This window comes from Vidua macroura, chromosome 39, assembly GCF_024509145.1.
Source record: "Vidua macroura isolate BioBank_ID:100142 chromosome 39, ASM2450914v1, whole genome shotgun sequence".
Lineage (NCBI taxonomy): Eukaryota > Metazoa > Chordata > Aves > Passeriformes > Viduidae > Vidua > Vidua macroura.
In genome coordinates, this window is record NC_071609.1 from 433297 (window position 1) to 455229 (window position 21933).

The 21933-nt window shown below is 51.4% G+C and overlaps 1 protein-coding gene across 1 annotated transcript; it reads right to left on the reverse strand.

Moving 5' to 3' along the window:
* Window positions 1–1144: 1144 nt before the first annotated feature.
* On the reverse strand, window positions 1145–20263 carry TYK2 (tyrosine kinase 2). The gene is given in 26 exon segments (XM_054002334.1): window positions 1145–1260; window positions 1262–1297; window positions 1299–1361; window positions 2205–2315; window positions 2417–2534; window positions 2621–2646; window positions 2648–2794; window positions 3631–3749; window positions 3919–4111; window positions 4391–4488; window positions 6083–6233; window positions 6317–6468; window positions 6957–7092; window positions 7761–7888; window positions 7987–8074; window positions 9488–9667; window positions 10029–10135; window positions 10215–10407; window positions 10510–10633; window positions 11493–11650; window positions 13782–13964; window positions 15670–16039; window positions 16231–16394; window positions 16694–16838; window positions 17990–18113; window positions 20086–20263. Coding segments are annotated over 26 exon segments (3528 nt in total). The 3' UTR covers window positions 1145–1224.
* Window positions 20264–21933: the final 1670 nt, after the last annotated feature.

The window sequence follows — 21933 nt, forward strand, 5'->3', positions numbered from 1 at the left end:
CTCCGTCCCCACAGTGTTGGGGGGGGGCAAAAAAATCGGGAATTTTGGGGGGGGGATCAGGAATTTTGGGGGGGTTGGGTCTGGATTTGGGGGTCGCCCCTCTTCCCATGGAATTTTGGGGGGGGTTTTCCTCCCATTTAATGGAAATTTTGGGGATTTTTTCCCCCATTCCATGAATTTTGGGGTTTTTTTCCCCCATTCCATTTATTTTTTGGGATTTTTTCCCCCCAATCCATTGATTTTTTTTGGGTTTTTTTCCCACATTCCATGGATTTTTGGGGATTTTCCCCCCATTCCATTGATTTTTTGGGATTTTTTCCCCCATTCCATTGATTTTTGGTTTTTTTTTCCCCCCATTCCATGGAGTTTTTTGGGGTTTTCCCCCCATTCCATGGATTTTTTCCCCCATTCCATGGATTTTTGGGGGTTTTCCCCCCATTCCATGGGGGGGAATAAAAAAAAACCCTCATGGGGTTTTTGCCCCCCATCCCATGAGGGTTTTTTTATTTTTCTGCCCCCCATTCCATGGATTTTTGGGGATTTTCCCCCCATTCCATTGATTTTTTGGGATTTTTTGCCCCCATTCCATGGGGTTTTAGTCCCCCATCCATGAGGTTTTTTTTTATTTTTCTGCCCTCCATTCCATGGATTTTTTGGGATTTTTTGCTCCTATTCCATGGGTTTTTTTTGAGGTATTCCCCCCCCATTCCATGGGATTTTTCTGCCCCCCATTCCATGGATTTTTTGCCCCTATTCCATGGGGTTTTTTTTGGGGTATTTCCCCCTCCATTCCATGAGGCTTTTTGGGGTTTTTGCCCCCCATCCCATGAGGTTTGTTTTGATTTTTCTGCCCTCCATTCCATGGATTTTTTTGGGATTTTTTGCTCCCATTCCATGGGGTTTTTTTGGGGTATTTCCCCCTCCATTCCATGAGGCTTTTTGGGGTATTTCCCCCTCCATTCCATGAGGCTTTTTGGGGTATTTCCCCCTCCATTCCATGAGGCTTTTTGGGGTATTTCCCCCTCCATTCCATGAGGCTTTTTGGGGTATTTCCCCCTCCATTCCATGAGGCTTTTTGGGGTTTTTGCCTCCCATTCCATGGATTTTTTGGGGATTTTTTTGCCCCTATTCCATGGGGTTTTTTTGGGGTATTCCCCCCTCCATTCCATGGGGGTTTTTTTGGGGTGTCCCCCCCCCATCCCATGGATTTCTTTGCCCCCTCCCTCAGCAGAGGTTGAAGACGGAGGGCGCCTGGGCCCGGGTACTTCTCCTGGAAGCTCCTGAGGACGGGGACGAGGGTTGGGGAAGGCCGGGCGGAACGAGGCCTCGGCCTCCCAGCAGTTCTTCATCAGCCGGTAAATCTGGGGGGAAAACCGGGAAATCCCGGGAGAGCCCCGCCAGGAGAGCCTCCCCCAGCACCCCGGGATGTGAAACATCCCCTGCCCTCCCCTCCCTTCCCACTCTGCTCCTGCCCTTTTCCCCCCTTTTCTCCTTCTCTCCACATCTTTCCCCCTCTTTCTTCCCCGTTTTCCTTCCCCACTTTTTCCCTTCCTCCTTCTTTCCTTCCTCTTCCCCACTTTTCCCCCCTTCTCTTCCCCTTCTGTTTTCCCCTCTCCTTCCCATTTCCCTTTTCCCCTTCCCATTTTCCTTTTTTCCCTTCCCATTTTTCCTTCTCCCCATTTTCCCTTCCCCACTTTTCCCCCTTCTCTTCCCCTTCCATTTCCCTTCTCCCTTCCCATTTTCCTTCTCCCCTTCCCATTCTCCCTTCTCATTTTCCCTTTTCCCTTCCCCACTTTTCCCCCTTCTCTTCCCCTTCTGTTTTCCTTCTTCCCTTCCCATTTTCCCTTCTCGTTTCCCTTCTCCTTTCCCAATTCCCCTTCTCCTTTCCCATTTCCCCTTCCCATTTTCCCTTTTTCCCTTCCCATGTCCCTCTCCCCTTCCCATTTTCCCTTTTTCCCTTCCCATTTCCCTTCTCCCTTCCCATTTTCCTTTTTCCCTTCCCACTTTTCCCTCTCCCCTTCCCATTTCCCCCTTCCTTTCCCATTTTCCCCCTTCTCCCCTTCCCATTTTCCCTTTCCCTTCCCATTTTCCCCCTTCTCCCCTCCCCATTTCCCTTCTTCCCCACTTTTCTCCTCCCACTCTCCCTTTTCCTCCTTCCCTTCCCATTTCCCCCCATTTTCCCCCATTTTCTCCCCATTTCCCACCTCGCAGGGACAATCCCTGGGCATGGGGAGCCTCTTCCCCCTCTCCAGGAGCTCGATCAACCTCAGCACCGTCATCTGCCCCTGCGTGGCCCCGATCATCTCCAGGAATTTCTGTGAGGGGAAGAAAAAAAAAAAAACCAAAAAAACCTAAAAAACCATGGGGAAAACCCCGACTTTAACCCAAAAAACCCCAGAATTTCCACAGGACTCACAGCTGGGGGGCTGCTCCCGGGGTCACAGCGTGTCAGGAGCTCGTAGAGGGTCACCCCAAAAGACCAAACATCCGAGGCGTAGTAAAACTTACACTCCTTGAGGCACTCGGGGGCGTACCTGGAATGATTTGGGATCACGGATCTGGGATTTGGGGAATCCCAAGCAGCGTTTCCCCCAACGCCTCCCCAAATTCATCCCCTCACCAGAACACGGGGCTGTCGCCGTCCTCCCCGTACCCGGTAGTACTCGTGGCCCTCGGGGACGGCCTTGGCCAGCCCAAAATCCCCAATTTTCACCACGTGTTCGTTCTCCAGCAGCACGTTCCGGGCTGCCAGGTCCCGGTGGATGTAGTGCAGGGAGTGCAGGTAGGCCATGCCCTGGAAAAAACGGGCAGAAAATGACATTGGAGGGGGATTTGGGAAGGTCAAGAGAGGTTTTGGGGGGGTTTTGAGGCGTTCCTGGGGGAGCTCTGAGGTGGTTTCGGGGGTTTGTCCTGGTTTTTTTTGGGGAATCGGCTCCATTTTTGGGAATTCAGCCACATTTCCAAAGGGTGCACCCCCATATTTTGGGAATTCAGACACATTTGGGGAATTCAGCCCCATTTCCAAAGGGTCCACCCCCACATTTTGGGAATTCAGCCCCATTTTCAAAGGCTCCACCCCCATATTTTGGGAATTCAGCCACGTTTTGGGAGTTCAGCCCCATTTCCAAAGGCTCCAGCCCCATATTTTGGGAATTCAGCCCCATTTCCAAAGGCTCCAGCCCCATATTTTGGGAATTCAGCCACATTTCCAAAAGGTCCAGCCCCATATTTTAGGAATTCAGCCACATTTGGGAATTCAGCCCCCATTTCCAGAGTCGCCAGCCCCATATTTTGGGAATTCAGCCACATTTTGGGAATTCAGCCCCATTTCCAAAAGGTCCACCCCCATATTGTGGGAATTCAGCCCCATTTCCAAAGGGTCCACCCCCATATTGTGGGAATTCACCCCCATTTTTGGGAATTCAGCCCCATTTCCAAAGGCTCCACCCCCATATTTTGGGAATTCAGCCACATTTTGGGAATTCAGCCCCATTTCCAAAGGCTCCAGCCCCATATTTTTGTCAATTCAGCTGGATTTTGGGGCTGTAACCCCCATTTTTGAGTCTTCCAACCCCATTTTTTTGGGGAATCATCCCGTTTTTTCGGGGTGCAGCCCCATTCCGGGCTCACCTCGCAGATCTGCTGGGCGAAGAGCAGGAGGTGGGACAGGCTCAGGGGGTGCTTGGGCAGGAATTCCCGGAGGCTTCCCAGCGGGACGTATTCCATGATCAGCTGCACCACCTTGTCCCCTGCAACGGAACACGTGGCAATGTGGGCACCAACCCTGAGAGCCCCCAAATTCCTGCCAGGACAGCGATTCCTGGCCAAGAAAAAGAAAAAAAAAGTGGGAATTGGGTTTTTTTTTTTAAGCTCTCCGTGGCTGATCCACTGGAAAATCCCAGGGGGTTTCTCCCTCACCCTGCTCGCTGCAGCAGCCCTTGTACTTGACGATGTTCTCGTGGTACAGGGTCTTCAGGATTTGGATTTCCCTCTTCCAGGAGCTCAGGAGCTGGGGGCTGCTCCCAGATTTCAGGGATTTCACCGCCACCATCTCCCCAGTGCCGTCGTTGGTGGGGTCGTAGCAGCACAGGCTCACCTTCCCAAAGTGGCCCTGGAGAACGAGAAATTTTTGGGATTTGGCAAGGAAAGGAGGTTTTTGGGGCTTCCCTGTGCTGGGAGGATCCAGAGGGGGTCAACAAAGTTCAGAAATGGAGGGGAAAATCAGCCGGGGAAATAGGTTAAAATGTGAAAAAAAAAAAAAAAAAAAAAGGATTAAAAAGTGGAATTTTGGGTCCAGCCAGGGAAATCCGCAGGGAAAGGAGGTTGAAGAGTGGAATTTCAGATCCAGAGAGGGAAAGGAACCTCCCCAGCTTCCCCAGAACCCACTGACCTCCCCCAGCTCCCGGATTTTCTTCAGGTACCGCTTCTGGAAGACGGTGGGATCCGACACCGGGAAGTCGGGATTCACCGACGTGACGTCCACGAGGTCTGCGAGGGAATTTGGGTTTTCCTGTTTTCCCTATCCTCCTTTTCCCCCACAAAAATCCGGGATTTCTCCCACAAAACCCCGGGATTTCCCCCGTTCCCGCCCCTCACGGAGCGGCTGCAGCCGTGTGAGCTCGCTCACGCCCCTTTCCCACACAGAATTCAGGGATTTTCCCTTTTTCCCGGCCCTCACGGAGCGGCTGGAGGTGGGTGAGATCCTTCACGCCCCTTTCCCCCACAGAATTCTGGGATTTCTCCCACAAAATCCCGGTATTCTGCTCCGTTCCCCCCGGGATTTTGCCCCGTTCCCGCCCCTCACGGCGCGGGCTGCAGCCGGGTGAGCTCCCTCACGCCCCTTTTCCCCACAGAATCCCGGGATTTTTCTCCGTTCCCCAATTCAGGACCCTCATACCCGTTCTCCCCGGGATTTCCCCCACAAAAACCCCGGGATTTTGCCCCGTTCCCTCCGGGATTTTCCCCCGTTCCCCCGGAATTTTTCCCCGTTCCGCCAGGATTTTTCCCCTTCCCGCTCCTCACGGAGCGGCTGCAGCCGGGTCAGCTCCCTCACGCCCCTTTCCCCCACAGAATCCCGGGATTTTTCCCTGTTCCCCCGGATTTTTTCCACGTTCCGCGGGGATTTTGTGCCTTTCCCGCCCCTCACGGAGCGGCTGCAGCCGGGTCAGCTCCCTCACGCCCCTTTTCCCCACAGAATCCCGGATTTTTCTCCGTTCCCCAATTCAGGACCCTCATCCCCGTTCTCCCCGGGATTTCCCCCACAAAACCCCGGGATTTTTTCCCCGTTCCCGCCCCTCACGGTGCGGCTGCAGCCGGGTCAGCTCCCTCACGCCCCTTTCCCTCACAGACTCCCGGGATTTCCTCCACAAAACTCCGGGACTTTTCCCCGTTCCCCCCGGGATTTTTCCTCGTTCCCGCCCCTCACGGAGCGGCTGCAGCCGGGTGAGCTCCCTCACGCCCCTTTCCCCCACAGAATCCCGGGGTTTTTCCCTGTTCCCCCGGAATTTTTCCACGTTCCGCCGGGATTTTTCCCCTTCCCCGCCCCTCACGGTGCGGCTGCAGCCGGGTGAGCTCCCTCACGCCCCTTTCCCCCACAGAATCCCGAGATTTCGCCCACAAAACTCCGGGATTTTTGCCCGTTCCCGCCCCTCACGGAGCGGCTGCAGCCGGGTCAGCTCCCTCACGCCCCTTTCCCCCACAAAACCCCGGGATTTTTTTCCCTTTCCACCGGGATTTTTCCTCGTTCCCCCGCCCCTCACGGAGCGGCTGCAGCCGGGTGAGCTCCCTCACGCCCCTTTCCCCCACAGAATCCCGAGATTTCGCCCACAAAACTCCGGGATTTTTGCCCGTTCCCGCCCCTCACGGAGCGGCTGCAGCCGGGTCAGCTCCCTCACGCCCCTTTCCCCCACAGAATCCCGAGATTTCGCCCACAAGAGCCCGGGATTTTTGCCCGTTCCCCGCCCCTCACGGTGCGGCTGCAGCCGGGTTAGCTCCCTCACGCCCCTTTCCCGGGATTTCGCCCACAAAACCCCTGGATTTTTCCCCGTTCCCCCCGGGATTTTTGCCCGTTCCCGCCCCTCACGGTGCGGCTGCAGCCGGGTCAGCTCCCTCAGCACGGTGCGGAAGGACGGCCGCTCCACCGCGGTGTAGTTGAGGCACCGGGAGATCAGCGAGGCCAATTCCCGGCAGGAAGGCTCCGGCAGCCGGTGCCTCTTCTCGTAGAAACGCTCCTTCTGCGGAAAAAAAAAACACGGGAAAAAAACTCCAAACCCGACCCCCAAATCCAGCCCAAAACAGGGAAAACGGCGGGAATCACCTCGGAGGGAGTCCGCTCCTTCAGCGGGACGTCGGCGTCGAAGCAGATTTCCAGGAGTGTTGTCCCAAAACTCCACTTGTCCGAGGCCGTGCTGAGGTTCCCGACATCCCGGACACATTCCGGGGCGATCCAGGGAATCCTGTCCACGCGCTCTGAGAGGCACATCCCACCGGGAAAGTATTTTAATTACTTATTTTAATTATTTATTGGGGTGTTGGTCTGGTACGTATCAAACGCTTAAAGGTGAAGGGTTAAAATATTAAATACGGAGTGTTAAATATGGGATATTGAAGGTGTAAAATACGGGATATTAAAAAGAAAAATATGGGATATTAAAGGTATAAAATATGGGATGTTAAAGATGGAAAACTGTGGATTTTAATGGGATAAAATACGGGATTTACAAGGGGAGAGCCTGTGGTAAAAGTATCCCAAGCACTGGTATGGGGTGGGATCATCCCTGACAGCAGCTTGGGCACCAAACCAGGTGGAATTCCCGTATTAAAATGCCAAATATTGGGAAAATTTGTGTTGGAAAAGTTGTGAGTACTCTGTGAAAAGAGCTTTGGGCACAACCTACAGGCATTGTTAGGGAAAGGGTGGAAAAATAAGCTGGATTTTACCCCTGGAAATCCAGTACCTTCCCGGGAGAGCACGGTGAAGCTGACCCCGGGGTCGCTGAGCTTCACGAAGGGCACGGATCCGTCCTCCAGCCCCTTCCTGGCCAGCAGGATGTTCTTGGCACACACATTCCCGTGCACCAGGTTCTTATCCTCCTGGGAAAAGCAGGGGGAAAGGGAAAAATTATTGGGAAATTTAAAAAAAAAAACCCAAAAAACCAAAAAAAAACCCAAAAAAAAAACCCCAAAAAAACCCCTCAATTATTTTTTGCTTATTGTAAATATTTTACCGTTTTCTGGTAATAAATTATTTCCCAATAATAAATTTTCCCCATTAAAAAAGTTCCCGTAATGATTTTCCCCCACAATAATAACGTTCCAGTGTTCATTTTCCCAATAGCAAATTCCAACAGATCCCAAATGATCAGTGAATGCTGGGAAATAATCCCAGAAAAAAATAAATATTGGGGAAAAATCCCAGCCAGCGTCACGGAGCAAGGTGAAGCCTCTGGAAAATAAAACGAAAAACTGAATTCCTGGCTGGAATTTCACCTCCCTCTCTTGGGATTTTGATCCGAGATCAACCCAAAACGGGGAATAAAATGATAAAGGGGGATTTTCCAGCCCCGTTCCCAAAGCCCTGCTCAGAATCCCATCCTCATCCCTTGCTTTTCCCAGCTCCAAAATGAATCCATGGAGGATTCCTGGAACAGCGGAGAGGGAGCGAGGACGGGCTGCGGGAAGGGCGGAGTGCCCCAAAAAATGGGGAAAAGGGGAGGGGAAGGCGCTGCAGGATATCCATGGGAATTCCCAGCTGGAATTACCAGGTAGCTCAAGGCACTCCCCAGCTGTTTGGCCACGGTGATTTTCCACCCCACGGAGATCCGGCCCTTCTCCTTGCGGAGCAGCACGTCCAGGGGCCCGTGCTCCACAAACTCCTCCACCATGATGTCTGCGGGGGTGGAAAAAAACAAAAAAAAACCGGGATGATCCCGCGGGATTGGGGGCCTCGGGAGCCGGGGCGAAGGGGGGGGGTGCTGCTGGACTCACTCTCGGAGCCGCGCACGCAGACGCCGTGCACGAAGGCCAGGTGGACGTGGGACACCTGGGACATCAGGCTGGCGCTCTCGAAGAACGCCTGTGGGGACAGCGGCCGTGGCACGGGGAGCCCGGGGCTCCCGAGGGGCTGGGGAGCCAAATCCCAGCCCTCTGGGATTGGGAATTTGGGATTGGGAGCCAAATCCCAGCCCTCTGGGAGCCAAATCCCAGCCCTCTGGGATTGGGAATTTGGAATTGGGAGCCAAATCCCAGCCCTCTGGGATTGGGAATTTGGAATTGGGAGCCAAATCCCAGCCCTTTGGGAGCCAAATTTCAGCCCTTTGGGAGACAAATCCCAGCCCTTTGGAATTGGGAATTTGGAACTGGGAGCCAAATTCCAGCCCTCTGGGAGTCAAATCCCAGCCCTCTGGGAGCCAAATTCCAGCCCTCTGGGAGCCAAATTCCAGCCCTCTGGGAGACAAATCCCAGCCCTTTGGGATTGGGAATTTGGAATTGGGAGCCAAATCCCAGCCCTTTGGGATTGGGAATTTGGAATTGGGAGCCAAATCCCAGCCCTCTGGGATTGGGAATTTGGAATTGGGAGCCAAATCCCAGCCCTCTGGGATTGGGAATTTGGAATTGGGAGCCAAAATCCAGCCCTCTGGGATTGGGAATTTGGAATTGGGAGCCAAATTCCAGCCCTTTGGGAGCCAAATTTCAGCCCTTTTGGAGCCAAATCCCAGCCCTTTGGGAGCCGAATTCCAGCTTTTTTGGAGACAAATCCCAGCCCTTTGGGAGCCAAATCCCAGCCCTTTGGGATTGGGAATTTGGAATTGGGAGCCAAATCCCAGCCCTTTGGGAGACAAATCCCAGCCCTTTGGAATTGGGAGCCAAATCCCAGCCCTTTGGGAGCCAAATTCCAGCCCTTTGGGAGACAAATCCCAGCCCTTTGGAATTGGGTATTTGGAATTGGGAGCCAAATCCCAGCCCTTTGGAATTGGGAATTTGGAATTGGGAGCCAAATTCCAGCCCTTTGGGAGCCAAATCCCAGCCCTTTGGGAGCCCCATCCCAGCCATTTGGGAGGCAAATTCCAGCTTTTTTGGAGACAAATTCCAGCCCTCTGGGAGGCAAATCCCAGCCATTTGGGAGCCAAATTCCAGAATCAAAACCAGGACAAATTCCAGCCCTCATGGATCCACACTCCAGCCCCTGGAGCCAAATTCCAACCATGGATCCTTATTCCTGCTCTTGGATCCTTATTTCAGCCCTCGAATCCACTTTCCAGCCCCTGGAGCTGAATTCCAGCCCTTCTGGAACTGAATTCCAGCCCTTTTGGAGCTGAATTCCAGCCCTTTTGGAGCTGAATTCCAGCCCTCGGATCCATCTTCCAACCCTCTGGGCCACGTTCCAGCCCTTTTGGGGTCACATCCCACCCCCTGGATCCCTCTCCCAGCCCCCCGGCTCCGTGTTTCCCGCCCCGATCCCGGCTCTCCCAGCCCGGGAAGGGCTCACCAGGGCGATGTCCCTGTGGCTGGGGTCCAGGACTTTGAGCACCACGTGCATCTCCCGCCCGTTGTTGTTCTGCTCCGTGGAAAAATACTCGGCCTCGTCGTCGTTCCCGGAATTCCCTGAGCAGACGCTCAGCACCCCGTCGTAGATGTTGGTCCGGGTGCCCTGGCCCAGGTGGGCTCGCTGGGAAAACGGGGAAAAAGTGGGAGCTGTTGGACGCTGGGAAGGTGGGAATCCTCACCTGGACCCCTCCCCGGATTCCCTCCGCCTCCCAGCGTGGGAGAAAGCCGCTTCCACGGGGATTTTTTCCCTCCTTTTTCCTTGGAAAGAAAAGGGATGAAGCAGCAAATCCATCCTGCTGGCTGGCCTGGGGGTGTGGGAGGATCCTGGGATCTGGAGGGAATCCCTGGAAGGCTGAGAATCCCAGGAAAGCAGGGAGGATTCATCCGCCATTCCGTGGACCCCGAGAAGGCAGAGCGGGTTCCTCCGCTTCCCCCAGCGAATCCCAGGAATCTGAGCGGTGGAAATCCCTGGGAAGCAGCACCTGGGTGATCTCGTTCTTGCGGATCTGGTGGAAGCTGAGCTGGGTGAGGTTCAGGATCTGCTTCCCGTTATCCTTCGCCTTCCGCGCGATCAGCAGGTCCGAGACCTCTGGGAAAGGAGGGGGACGGGCCCCCGTCAGCTCCCGGATCCGCCCGTTCCCCATCCCCGGGATGATCCCTGTCCCTACCTCCCGGCTTGGGCGGGCAGCACCTCTTCACCGTGAAGTTCTCCTCGCCGGATTTGAGGGTGCAGCCCTTGAGCACGTCCAGGAGCTCCCGCAGGGAAGGGAATTCCCGATCCCAGCCCTCCAGCACGAAGGAGTCTCCCTTCTTCTGGATCCGGAACTGCCGGTACTTGAAGGCTCCCGGCGTCCCAGGAGCCTGGAAGAGCCGGGGAGAGGCAGGAGCTGAAGCCACGGGGCTCCCGGGTCATTGCAGAGCTGGCGATTCCCGGGAATCCCGCGCTGGGAATCGCCTCCCGACCTGCTGGTGGCTCCTCTTGAGCACGGAGAGGATCATGCGGTTGAAATCCAGGACGCTCCAGCGGAGGATGTAGAGCCCTTCCTCCGGCTCTTCCCGGCGGAGCTTGGCAAAAACAAACTCCTCCCTGGAAAAGGGAGGGAAGGGATGGATTGGGATGAGCCCCGAGCAAAGGGAATGGATTGGGATGAGCCCTGAGCAAAGGGAATGGATTGGGATGAGCCCTGAGAAAAAGGAATGGATTGGGATGAGCCCTGAGAAAAAGGAATGGATTGAAATGAGCCCTGAGCAAAGGGAATGGATTGGGATGAGCCCTGAGAAAAAGGAATGGATTGGGATGAGCCCTGAGAAAAGGGAATGGATTGGGATGAGCCCCGAGGGCAGGGAATGGATTGGGATGAGCCCCGAGCAAAGGGAAGGGATTGGGATGAGCCCTGAGCAAAGGGAATGGATTGGGATGGGCCCTGAGAAAAAGGAATGGATTGGGATGAGCCCCAAGGGCAGGGAATGATTGAGATGAGCCCTGAGGGCAGAGAATGGATTGGGATGAGCCCTGAGGAAAAGAAATTAAATAGGATGAATCTTGAGGGCAGAAAACGGCTCTGGATAATCCCCTGAGGACAGGGAATGGCTCGGGATGAACCCAAAGGACATGGAATGCCTCTGGATAATCCCCTGAGGACAGGGAATGCCTCTGGATGAACCCAAAGGACAGGGAACGGCTCTGGATAATCCCCTGAGGACAGGGAATGGCTCTGGATAATCCCCTGAGGACAGGGAACAGCTCGGGATGAACCCGAAGGACATGGAATAGCTCTGGATAATCCCTGAGGACAGGGAATGGCTCGGGATGAACCCAAAGGACATGGAATGGATTGGGATCAACCCAAAGCAGATGAAACACCCCAGGGGCCACCCCGAGGGCACGGACCAGCTCCAGGGTGACTCCCTGGGATCCGGGTGATCCGCAGGGAAGCCGCACTCACTGCATGGGCCCGTGGATGCCGTTGTGGATGCTCAGGAGCAGCCGCGGCGGGGCCACGTCGTGGCACAGGTAATGGCTGGAGTCGGCCGTCAGCCGGAAATATCCGTCCACCAGCGACACCAGAGCCAGGGCACTGCCCGGGCACGGCAGCAGCACCTCCTGGGGAGGGACAGAGCAGCGGGGTGAGCGGGAAAACCCGCGGGGAACGCCGAAAAACCATGGGAAAGCCAAAAAACCCCATGGGAAACCTGTGGGAATCCATAAAAAACCCATGGGAAAGCCAAAAAACCCCATGGGAAACCCGCAGGAAACGCTGAAAAACCCATGGGAAAGTCAAAAAAACCCATGAGAAACTCGCGGGAAACGCTGAAAAACCCATGGGAAAGCCAAAAAACCCCATGGGAAACCTGTGGGAATCCATAAAAAACCCAGGGGAAACCCAAAAAAACCCATGGGAAACCCACGGGAAACGCTGAAAAACCCATGGGAAAGCCAAAAAAACCCCATGGGAAACCCGCGGGAAACCCAAAAATACCCATGGGAAAGCCAAAAAACCCCATGGGAAACCCGCAGGAAACGCTGAAAAACCCATGGGAAACCCAAAAAAACCCCATGGGAAACCCGCAGGAATCCCTAAAATACCCATGGGAAACCCAAAAAAACCCATGAGAAACCCACAGGTATCCCTAAAAAAACATGGGAAACCTGTGGGAATCCATAAAAAACCCCTGGGAAACCCAAAAAACCCCATGGGAAACCCGCGGAAATCCCTAAAAACCCACGGGAAATCCTAAAAAACCCATGGGAAACCCAAAAAAACCCTTGGGAATCCCTAAAAAACCTATGGAAAACCCGCGCGAAACCCTAAAAAACCCATGGAAAACCCGCAGGAAACCCTAAAAAAAACCTGCTGGAAACCCTAAAAACCCATGGGAAACCCTAAAAAAGCCATGGGAAACACAAAAAAACCTGCAGGAAACCCTAAAAAACCCTTAGGAAACCCTAAAAAACCCATGGAAACCCTAAAGAACCTTTAGGAAACCCTAAAAAACCTGCGAGAAACCCTAAAAAACCCATGGGAAACCTGCAGGAAACCCAAAAAACCTGCAGGAAACCCTAAAAAAACATGGGAAACCCTAAAAAAACCTGCAGGAAACCCTAAAAAACCTATGGAAAACCTGCGGGAAACCCTAAAAAGCCTGCAGGAAACCCTAAAAAACCTATGGAAAACCTGCAGGAAACCCTAAAAAACCCTTAGGAATCCCTAAAAAACCTATGGAAAACCTGCAGGAAACCGTAAAAAACCCACGGAAAACCTGCAGAAAACCCTAAAAATTCCTGCAGGAAACCCTAAAAAAAGTGCAGGAAACCCTAAAAAACCCATGGAAACCCTGGGAAACCCTAAAAAACCCATGGGAAACCTGCGGGAAACCCTAAAAAACCTGCAGGAAACCCTAAAAAAAACTGTAGGAAACCCTAAAAAACACATGGAAAACCTGCGGGAATCCCTAAAAAAACCCAAGGAAAACCCGCAGGAAACCCTAAAAAAACCTGCTGGAAACCCTAAAAAACCCATGGAAACCCTGGGAAACCCTAAAAAACCCATGGGAAACCTGCGGGAAACCCTAAAAAACCTGCAGGAAACCCTAAAAAACCTATGGAAAACCCGCGCGAAACCCTAAAAAACCCATGGAAAACCCGCAGGAAACCCTAAAAAAACCTGCTGGAAACCCTAAAAACCCATGGGAAACCCTAAAAAAGCCATGGGAAACACTAAAAAACCTGCAGGAAACCCTAAAAAACCCTTAGGAAACCCTAAAAAACCCATGGAAACCCTAAAGAACCTTTAGGAAACCCTAAAAAACCTGCGAGAAACCCTAAAAAACCCATGGGAAACCTGCAGGAAACCCAAAAAACCTGCAGGAAACCCTAAAAAAACCTGCAGGAAACCCTAAAAAACCTATGGAAAACCTGCAGGAAACCCTAAAAAACCTGCAGGAAACCCTAAAAAACCTATGGAAAACCTGCAGGAAACCCTAAAAAACCCTTAGGAATCCCTAAAAAACCTATGGAAAACCTGCAGGAAACCGTAAAAAACCCACGGAAAACCTGCAGAAAACCCTAAAAACCCTTAGGAAACCCTAAAAATTCCTGCAGGAATCCCTAAAAAAAGTGCAGGAAACCCTAAAAAAACCCATGGAAACCCTAAAGAAAGCCCAGCTCAAACCCCATATCCTTCCCAGTGCTGGCCCGGGAAGAGTGATCCCGGGATGGATCCGTCCCCACGCACCAGGCACTCGTTGTCCTGCCGGTGGATGCTGATCCTGGAATCCTTGACCACCACGTGGGTGATTTCCCGAAAATCGCAGAAACGGCACCAGGGGGGCTCGCTCGGCTCCGCCGGCCGCGCCTCCGCTTCCTTATTCCTGCTTTTCCTCCCAAAATATCCCCGCGGAGAGAAGCTTTCCGTGCTCTGCGGGGTGGGAAAAGAGGAGAATTCCAGGCTTTTCCTGCTGCTGGGAAAGTTGGGGGGTTAAGCGGGATAAGCTGGAGGTTGAGGAAAAGTCTGGGTGCACGAGTGAAGGAGGTGGTGTGGGATGGATTTGGGGTGGGAAACTGGGAAAAAGAGGGAAAAGAGGTGAGTGAAACCAAGGAGCACAAAGCAAGGAAAATGGGATTTGGGGTGGGAATGGCTCATCCCAAACCCGACATAAAGCAAGGGAAAAGATGGGATTTGGGGTGGGAATGGCTCATCCCAAACCCAACATAAACTAAGGAAGAAAATGGGATTTGGGATGGGAATGCAGCATCCCAAAGCCAGGACCACAAACCAAGGAAAAAGATGGGATTTGGGGTGGGAATGGCTCATCCCAAACCCACCTCAAACCACGGAAAAAGATGGGATTTGGGGCAGGAATGGCTCATCCCAAAGCCAGGACCAAAAAACAAGGAAAAAGATGGGATTTGGGATGGGAATGGCTCATCCCAAAGCCAACACAAAGCAAGGTAAAAGACGGGATTTGGGGTGGGAACAGCTCATCCCAAACCCAACACAAAGCAAGGAAAAAGACGGGATTTGGGATGGGAACAGCTCATCCCAAACCCAACATAAAGCAAGGAAAAAGACGGGATTTGGGGCAGGAACAGCTCATCCCAAACCCAACACAAACCAAGGAAAAAGACGGGATTTGGGATGGGAATGCAGCACCTCAAACCCACCACAAACCACGGAAAAAGATGGGATTTGGGGTGGGAATTGTTCATCCCAAACCCAACACAAACCAAAGAAAAAGACGGGATTTGGGGCAAGAACAGCTCATCCCAAACCCACCTCAAACCAAGGAAAAAGTCGGGATTTGGGATGGGAATGGCTCATCCCAAAGCCAGGACCACAATCCAAGCAAAAAGATGGGATTTGGGATGGGAACAGCTCATCCCAAACCCAACATAAAGCAAGGAAAAAGACGGGATTTGGGGTGGGAACAGCTCATCCCAAACCCAACACAAACCAAGGAAAAAGTCGGGATTTGGGATGGGAATGGCTCATCCCAAACCCAACACAAACCAAGGAAAAAGATGGGATTTGGGATGGGAACGGCTCATCCCAAACCCAACACAAAGCAAGGAAAAAGACGGGATTTGGGATGGGAACAGCTCATCCCAAACCCAACACAAAGCAAGGAAAAAGACGGGATTTGGGATGGGAACAGCTCATCCCAAACCCAACACAAAGCAAGGAAAAAGACGGGATTTGGGATGGGAATGGCTCATCCCAAAGCCAACACAAAGCAAGGTAAAAGACGGGATTTGGGGTGGGAACAGCTCATCCCAAACCCAACACAAAGCAAGGAAAAAGACGGGATTTGGGATGGGAACAGCTCATCCCAAACCCAACACAAAGCAAGGAAGAAAACGGGATTTGGGGTGGGAATGGCTCATCCCAAACCCAACACAAAGCAAGGAAAAAGACGGGATTTGGGGCAGGAACAGCTCATCCCAAACCCAACATAAAGCAAGGAAAAAGACGGGATTTGGGGTGGGAACAGCTCATCACAAACCAAGGAAAAAGACGGGATTTGGGATGGGAACAGCTCATCCCAAACCCACCAGAAACCACAGAAAAAGATGGGATTTGGGATGGGAATGCAGCACCCCAATCCCACCCCATCCCAACCCACCTCTCCGGGCACCGGCCGCCACTGGATCCCGCCGGTGCCGGTGACCAGGACGTGGTGAGTGACCGGACAATCCCGGGGGACCGGCGGCTGCTCCGGCTCCGCGCGGGCCCCGGGCGGCCCCTTCTCGCCCTCGGCCGCCGTTTCCAGGGAAAGCACCGGGAAAATCTCGCTCCCAAACCTGGGAGCCAGCTGCTCCAGCGTGGCCAGGTACTTGTACATCACGTCCCGCTCCGTCAGGTTGCCGGCGGCCACCGTGTGCCGCTGGAAGCGCCGCAGGAAGCGGCGGAAAACGTTCTTCATCCGGAACCTGGTCAGGAAATTGTTCTGCTGGATCTGGCGGCGGAAGGAGCGCGGGATGCAGTCCTTGAAGCTGCCAAAAAAAAAAAAAAAACCACAAAAAAAAACCAAAAAAAAAAATTTTGGAGAATCGTCGGGAAGAGTTTAGGATGCAGCGGAGAAACCGCGGAAAACAAATTTTAGAAAAAAAAAAAAAAAAAAAAAAAACACAGTGGAAAAAAAAAACGAGGAAAAAGCCCCTTTTTGGAAAAGCAGGAATTTTACCTGTACTTCCTGGCCACCTCCTCCAGGGAAATGCCCTTTTTGATGGCAATGTGGGAGAGGTGCAGCACGGCCATCCCCAGGCTCTCGTTCTTGAACTTCTGGATTTCGGGCTCGCTCTGGAAATCCTTCAGCGAGGCGACGTCGTTGATGAATTCGAATTTTCCCTGTTAGGTGTGAAATAATTGCGACTAAAACTCAGCCCTGGGGCGATTTCCAGAAGGGTTTTCCTGTTTTTTTTTTCAATTTAAACGGCGAGATCGTGAGTAAAAATCCCTTCAAAGAGAAAATTATCCCGTGGAATTAGGGAATCCCAGCTCCAATCCCAAAACCTTTCCAAAGGGAAAACTCAGGAGGGTTTTTAATCCTTAAATAAAGCCCTGGGGATGGAAAAACAGATGCTGGGCTAAATCCAGCTGGATTGAGGAAAACCATCCCGTTTTTTCCCCAAATCCTGCCCCGTCACCTGCTCGAAGAGGTACTCGAAGGAGGATCTGTCCAGTAAAGCTCCTCCAGGAGGTTTTTCCTCGGGAGAATCCCCCGCCCGCGGAACATTCCGGAAAACCGCCGGCTCCTTGTCGTTCATGCCGTGCCAATTCCGGAAATAAAACCTGGAATGGGGAGAGGAGAAGAGGAGAGGGGCTGGGCCCGGGCTGGGAGTCACATTCCGGGCTCAAAGCAGTGGATTTTGGGGTTTTTTGGTTTTTTTTAAATAATAAAACTTCTTGGAACCGTGGGAGAATCGTGCATAAAAAATAAAAAATAAAAAATAAAAAATAAAAAAATAAAAAATAAAAAATAAAACATCTTGGAACCACGGGAGAATCGTGCATAAAAAATAGAAAATAAAAAATAAAAAATAAAAAATCAAACATCTTGGAACCGTGGGAGAATCGTGCTTAAAAAATAAAAAATAAAAAATCCTTGTCGTTCACGCCGTGCCAATTCCAGAAATAAAACCTGGAACGGGGAGAGGAGAAGAGGAGAGGGGTTGGCCCCGGGCTGGGAGTCACATTCCGGGCTCAAAGCAGTGGATTTTGGGGTTTTTTATTAAAAAAAAAATATAATAAAACTTCTTGGAGCCGTGGGAGAATGGTGCTTAAAAAATAGAAAATAAAAAATAAAAAATAAAAAAATAAAAACTTCTTGGAACCGTGGGAGAATGGTGCTTAAAAAATAAAAAATAAAAAATAAAAAATAAAAACTTCTTGGAGCCATGGGAGAATGGTGCTTAAAAAATAAAAAATAAAAAATTTAAAAAAAAAAAATCAAACTTCTTGGAACCATGGGAGAATCATGCTTAAAAAATAAAAAATAAAAAATCAATAATAAAAAATAAAAAATCAATAATAAAAATTAAAAATTAAAAAATAAAAAATAAAAAATAAAACTTCTTGGAACCATGGGAGAATCGTGCTTAAAAAATAAAAAATAAAAAATCAATAATAAAAATTAAAAATTAAAAAATAAAAAATCAAAAATCAAAAATCAAAAATCAAGAATCAAACATCTTGGAACCGTGGGACAATCGCGCTTAAAAATTAAAAAATTGGGATTTGAGCACAGGGAACGAATCCCAGCTGCCTCCAGAATGGGATCACTTAAAACTTTTCCCATTTTTTTTTTTTTTTCCATGGATCCCCCTCTGCTTCTCCCAAAAAACCTCCGGGAGCGAGGAACGTCGGGGATGAAGAAATCCAAAATTCCCACCTTTCAGCGGGATCAGCTTTTCCGAGGAAAACCGGGATGGGAGCGGCCTCACCTCATGCGGAAGATCAGGTTGGTGTTGGTTTCCTTCCCGATGTGGAACTGGTGGTTGGGAGGGAGCCACAGCCGCCTCTGGGGGTCGTAGAGGGCGAAGAGGTTGTAGCAGAGCGGGGAAATTCCTGCCAGGAATGGGGGGAACAGCTGGGATGGGGGTTGTGCCCAAAAAATGGAATTTTAGGGTTTTTTTCCCCAAAAAAAATGAAATTTCGGGGGGTTTGTTCCCCAAAAAATGAAATTTTAGGGGTTTTTTTCCACAAAAAATGAAATTTTAGGGGTTTTTTTTCCCACAAAAAAATGAAATTTTAGGGTTTTTTTCCACAAAAAAATTGAAATTCCAGGGGGTTTGTTCCCCAAAAATTGAAATTTCAGGGGGTTTGTTCCTCAAAAAATGAAATTTCAGGGTTTTTTCCCCCAAAAAATTGAAATTCTGGGGGGTTTGTTCCCCAAAAATGGAATTTCAGGGGGTTTGTTCCCAAAAAATGAAATTCTGGGGGGTTTGTTCCCCAAAAATGGAATTTCAGGTTGATGTTGGTTTCCTTCCCGATGTGGAACTGGTGGTTGGGAGGGAGCCACAGCCGCCTCTGGGGGTCGTAGAGGGCGAAGAGGTTGTAGCAGAGCGGGGAAATTCCTGCCAGGAATGGGGGAAACAGCTGGGATGGGGGTTGTGCCCAAAAAATGGAATTTCAGGGTTTTTTTCCACAAAAAAATTGAAATTCTGGGGGGTTTGTTCCCCAAAAAAATGAAATTTTAGGGTTTTTTTTCCACAAAAAAATGAAATTTTAGGGGTTTTTTTCTGCAAAAAAATGAAATTCTGGGGGGTTTGTTCCCCAAAATTGAAATTCCAAGGGGGTTTGTTCCCAAAAAACTGCAATTCTGGGGGGTTTGTTCCCAAAAAATGAAATTCCTGGTTGTTTTCCCTGGGAATTCCTGGTTGTTTTCCCTGGCAATTCCTGTTTTTTCCCTTGGGAATTCCTGGTGTTTGCTTGCCCTGGGAACTCCTCATCCTCAGCGGGCGCGTCCCAGAGCGGCAGCCGCCTTTCCCCGCCCATCCCAAATTCGGGAATTCCTCACCCATCCCAAACTGGGGAATTCCCATCCCAATCTCAGGAATTCCCATCCCAATCTCAGGAATTCCCATCCCAAAATCACAAATCCCCATCCCAAATCCGTGAATCCCCATCCCAAACTGGGAATTCCCATCCCAATCTCGGGCTCCCATCCCAATCCCAGGAATCCCCATCCCAAACTCCTGAATCCCCATCCCAAATCTCATGAATCCCCATCCCAATCCCGTGAATCCCAATCCCGTGAATCCCAAACTCCCGAATCCCCATCCCAAACTGGGAATCCCCATCCCAAACTGGGAATTCCCATCCCAAACTCCTGAATCCCCATCCCAAACTCCCAAATCCCCATCCCAAATTGGGAATCCCCATCCCAAACTGGGAATCCCCATCCCAAATTGGGAATCCCAATCCCGTGAATCCCCATCCCAATCCCGTGAATTTCTCACACTCATCCCAATCCCGTGAATCCCAAACTCCCGAATCCCCATCCCAAACTGGGAATCCCCATCCCAAACTGGGAATCCCCATCCCAAACTCCCGAATCCCCATCCCAAACTGGGGAATCCCCATCCCAAACTCCCGAATCCCCATCCCAATCCCGTGAATCCCCATCCCAAATTGGGAATCCCCATCCCAAATTGGGAATCCCAATCCCGTGAATCCCAATCCCGGGCTCCCATCCCAATCCCGTGAATCCCAATCCCGTGAATCCCAAACTCCCGAATCCCCATCCCAAACTGGGAATCCCCATCCCAAACTGGGGAATCCCCATCCCAAACTCCCGAATCCCCATCCCGAACTGGGAATCCCCATCCCAAACTGGGAATCCCCATCCCAAATTGGGAATCCCAATCCCGTGAATCCCCATCCCAATCCCGTGAATTTCTCACACTCATCCCAATCCCGTGAATCCCAAACTCCCGAATCCCCATCCCAAACTGGGAATCCCCATCCCAAACTGGGGAATCCCCATCCCAAACTCCCGAATCCCCATCCCGAACTGGGAATCCCGTCCGGCTCTCACCGATGCCTCGCGCCAGGTCGATGCAGATCTCCTCGGCGCTGGGCGCTCCGCGCCCGTAGACGCGGCACCGCTCCCGCTCCTCATCCCCGCTCCAGTGCAGCAGCACCTTGAGCCCCGCTCCGGCCGGGAATCCGCAGCCTTCGGCCTCGGCCGGGGCCCCTCGGCGGCACAGCGCCATGGCAGCCGCTTCCCGCCGGGAAAAAAACCCCAAATTTGGACCCAAAAACGGCACCACCAAAACGCCAACGCGCCGGGGGAGAGGGCGAAACGTCGCCCGCGGCGCCTTGGGAAGGGAATTCCCACCCCGCGGATCTCCCCGCCGGGAAAATCGCCACAAAATGAGGTTTGTCCTCAAAAAAAATTGGGATTTTTTGGGTGTTTTGGGATAGGGAGTGGGGGAATGGGGGGAGGAGAGAGCGAAGGGAAATGTCGGGGTTTTGTTTCTGGGGGGAAGAGGGGATTGGGGGGTCAGGGTGGATTTTTGGGGTTTTCAGGAGGGATTTGGGATTTTTCAGGAGGGATTTCGGACCCGTTTTGGGGTGGATTTGGGGGTTTTCAGGGTGGATTTTTGGGATTTTTCAGGGTGGATTTTTGGGATTTTTCAGGAGGGATTTTGGGGTTTTTCAGGAGGGATTTTTGGGATTTTTCATGAGGGATTTGGGATTTTTCAGGAGCGATTTTGGACCCGTTTCGGGGTGGATTTTTGGGATTTTTCAGGAGGGATTTTGGGATTTTTCAGGAGGGATTTTTGGGATTTTTCAGTAGGGATTTTGGGGTTTTTCATGAGGGATTTGGGATTTTTCAGGAGCGATTTTGGATCCGTTTCGGGATGGATTTTTGGGATTTTTCAGGAGGGATTTTTGGGATTTTTCAGGCGGGATTTGGGACCCGTTTTGGGGTGAATTTTTGGGATTTTTCAGGAGGGATTTGGGTTTTTTCAGGAGCGATTTTGAACCCGTTTCGGGGTGGATTTTTGGGATTTTTCAGGAGGGATTTGGGACCCATTTCGGGGTGGATTTTTGGGATTTTTCAGGCGGGATTTGGGACCCATTTCGGGGTGGATTTGGGGATTTTTCAGGAGGGATTTGTGACCCGTTTTGGGGTGGATTTTTGGGATTTTTCAGGAGGGATTTGGGTTTTTTCAGGAGCGATTTTGAACCCGTTTCGGGGTGGATTTGGGGATTTTTCAGGAGCGATTTTGGACCCGTTTCGGGGTGGATTTTTGGGATTTTTCAGGAGGGATTTGGGACCCATTTCGGGGTGGATTTGGGGATTTTTCAGGAAGGATCTGGGGTATTTCAGGAGCGATCTTGGGCCCGTTTCGGGGTGGATTTTTGGGATTTTTCAGGCGGGATTTGGGACCCATTTTGGGGTGAATTTTTGGGATTTTTCAGGAAGGATTTTGGGTTTTTCAGGAGCGATTTTGGACCTGTTTTGGGATGGATTTTTGGGATTTTTCAGGCGGGATTTGGAACCCATTTTGGGGTGAATTTTTGGGATTTTTCAGGAAGGATTTGGGATTTTTCAGGAGCGATTTTGGACCCGTTTTGGGGTGGAATTTCGACCCTTCAGAACGGGTTCTGCACCTGCTTCAGGGTGGATTTTCACCCTTTTTGAGACGGATCGGACTCGCTTCTGGATGGATTTCGATCCATTCCGGGGTGAACTTTTCACCCGTTTCAGGGCGGATTTTTGACCCGCTTCAAGAGGAAACTTGGACCCATTTCAGGGTAGATTTTGACCCACTTCAAGATGAAATTTTCACCCATTCTGGGGTGGATTTTTGGACCCATTTCAGTCTCTCAGAGGAGAATCCCCCCCCCCCCAAAACCCGCTTGGTACCGTCCC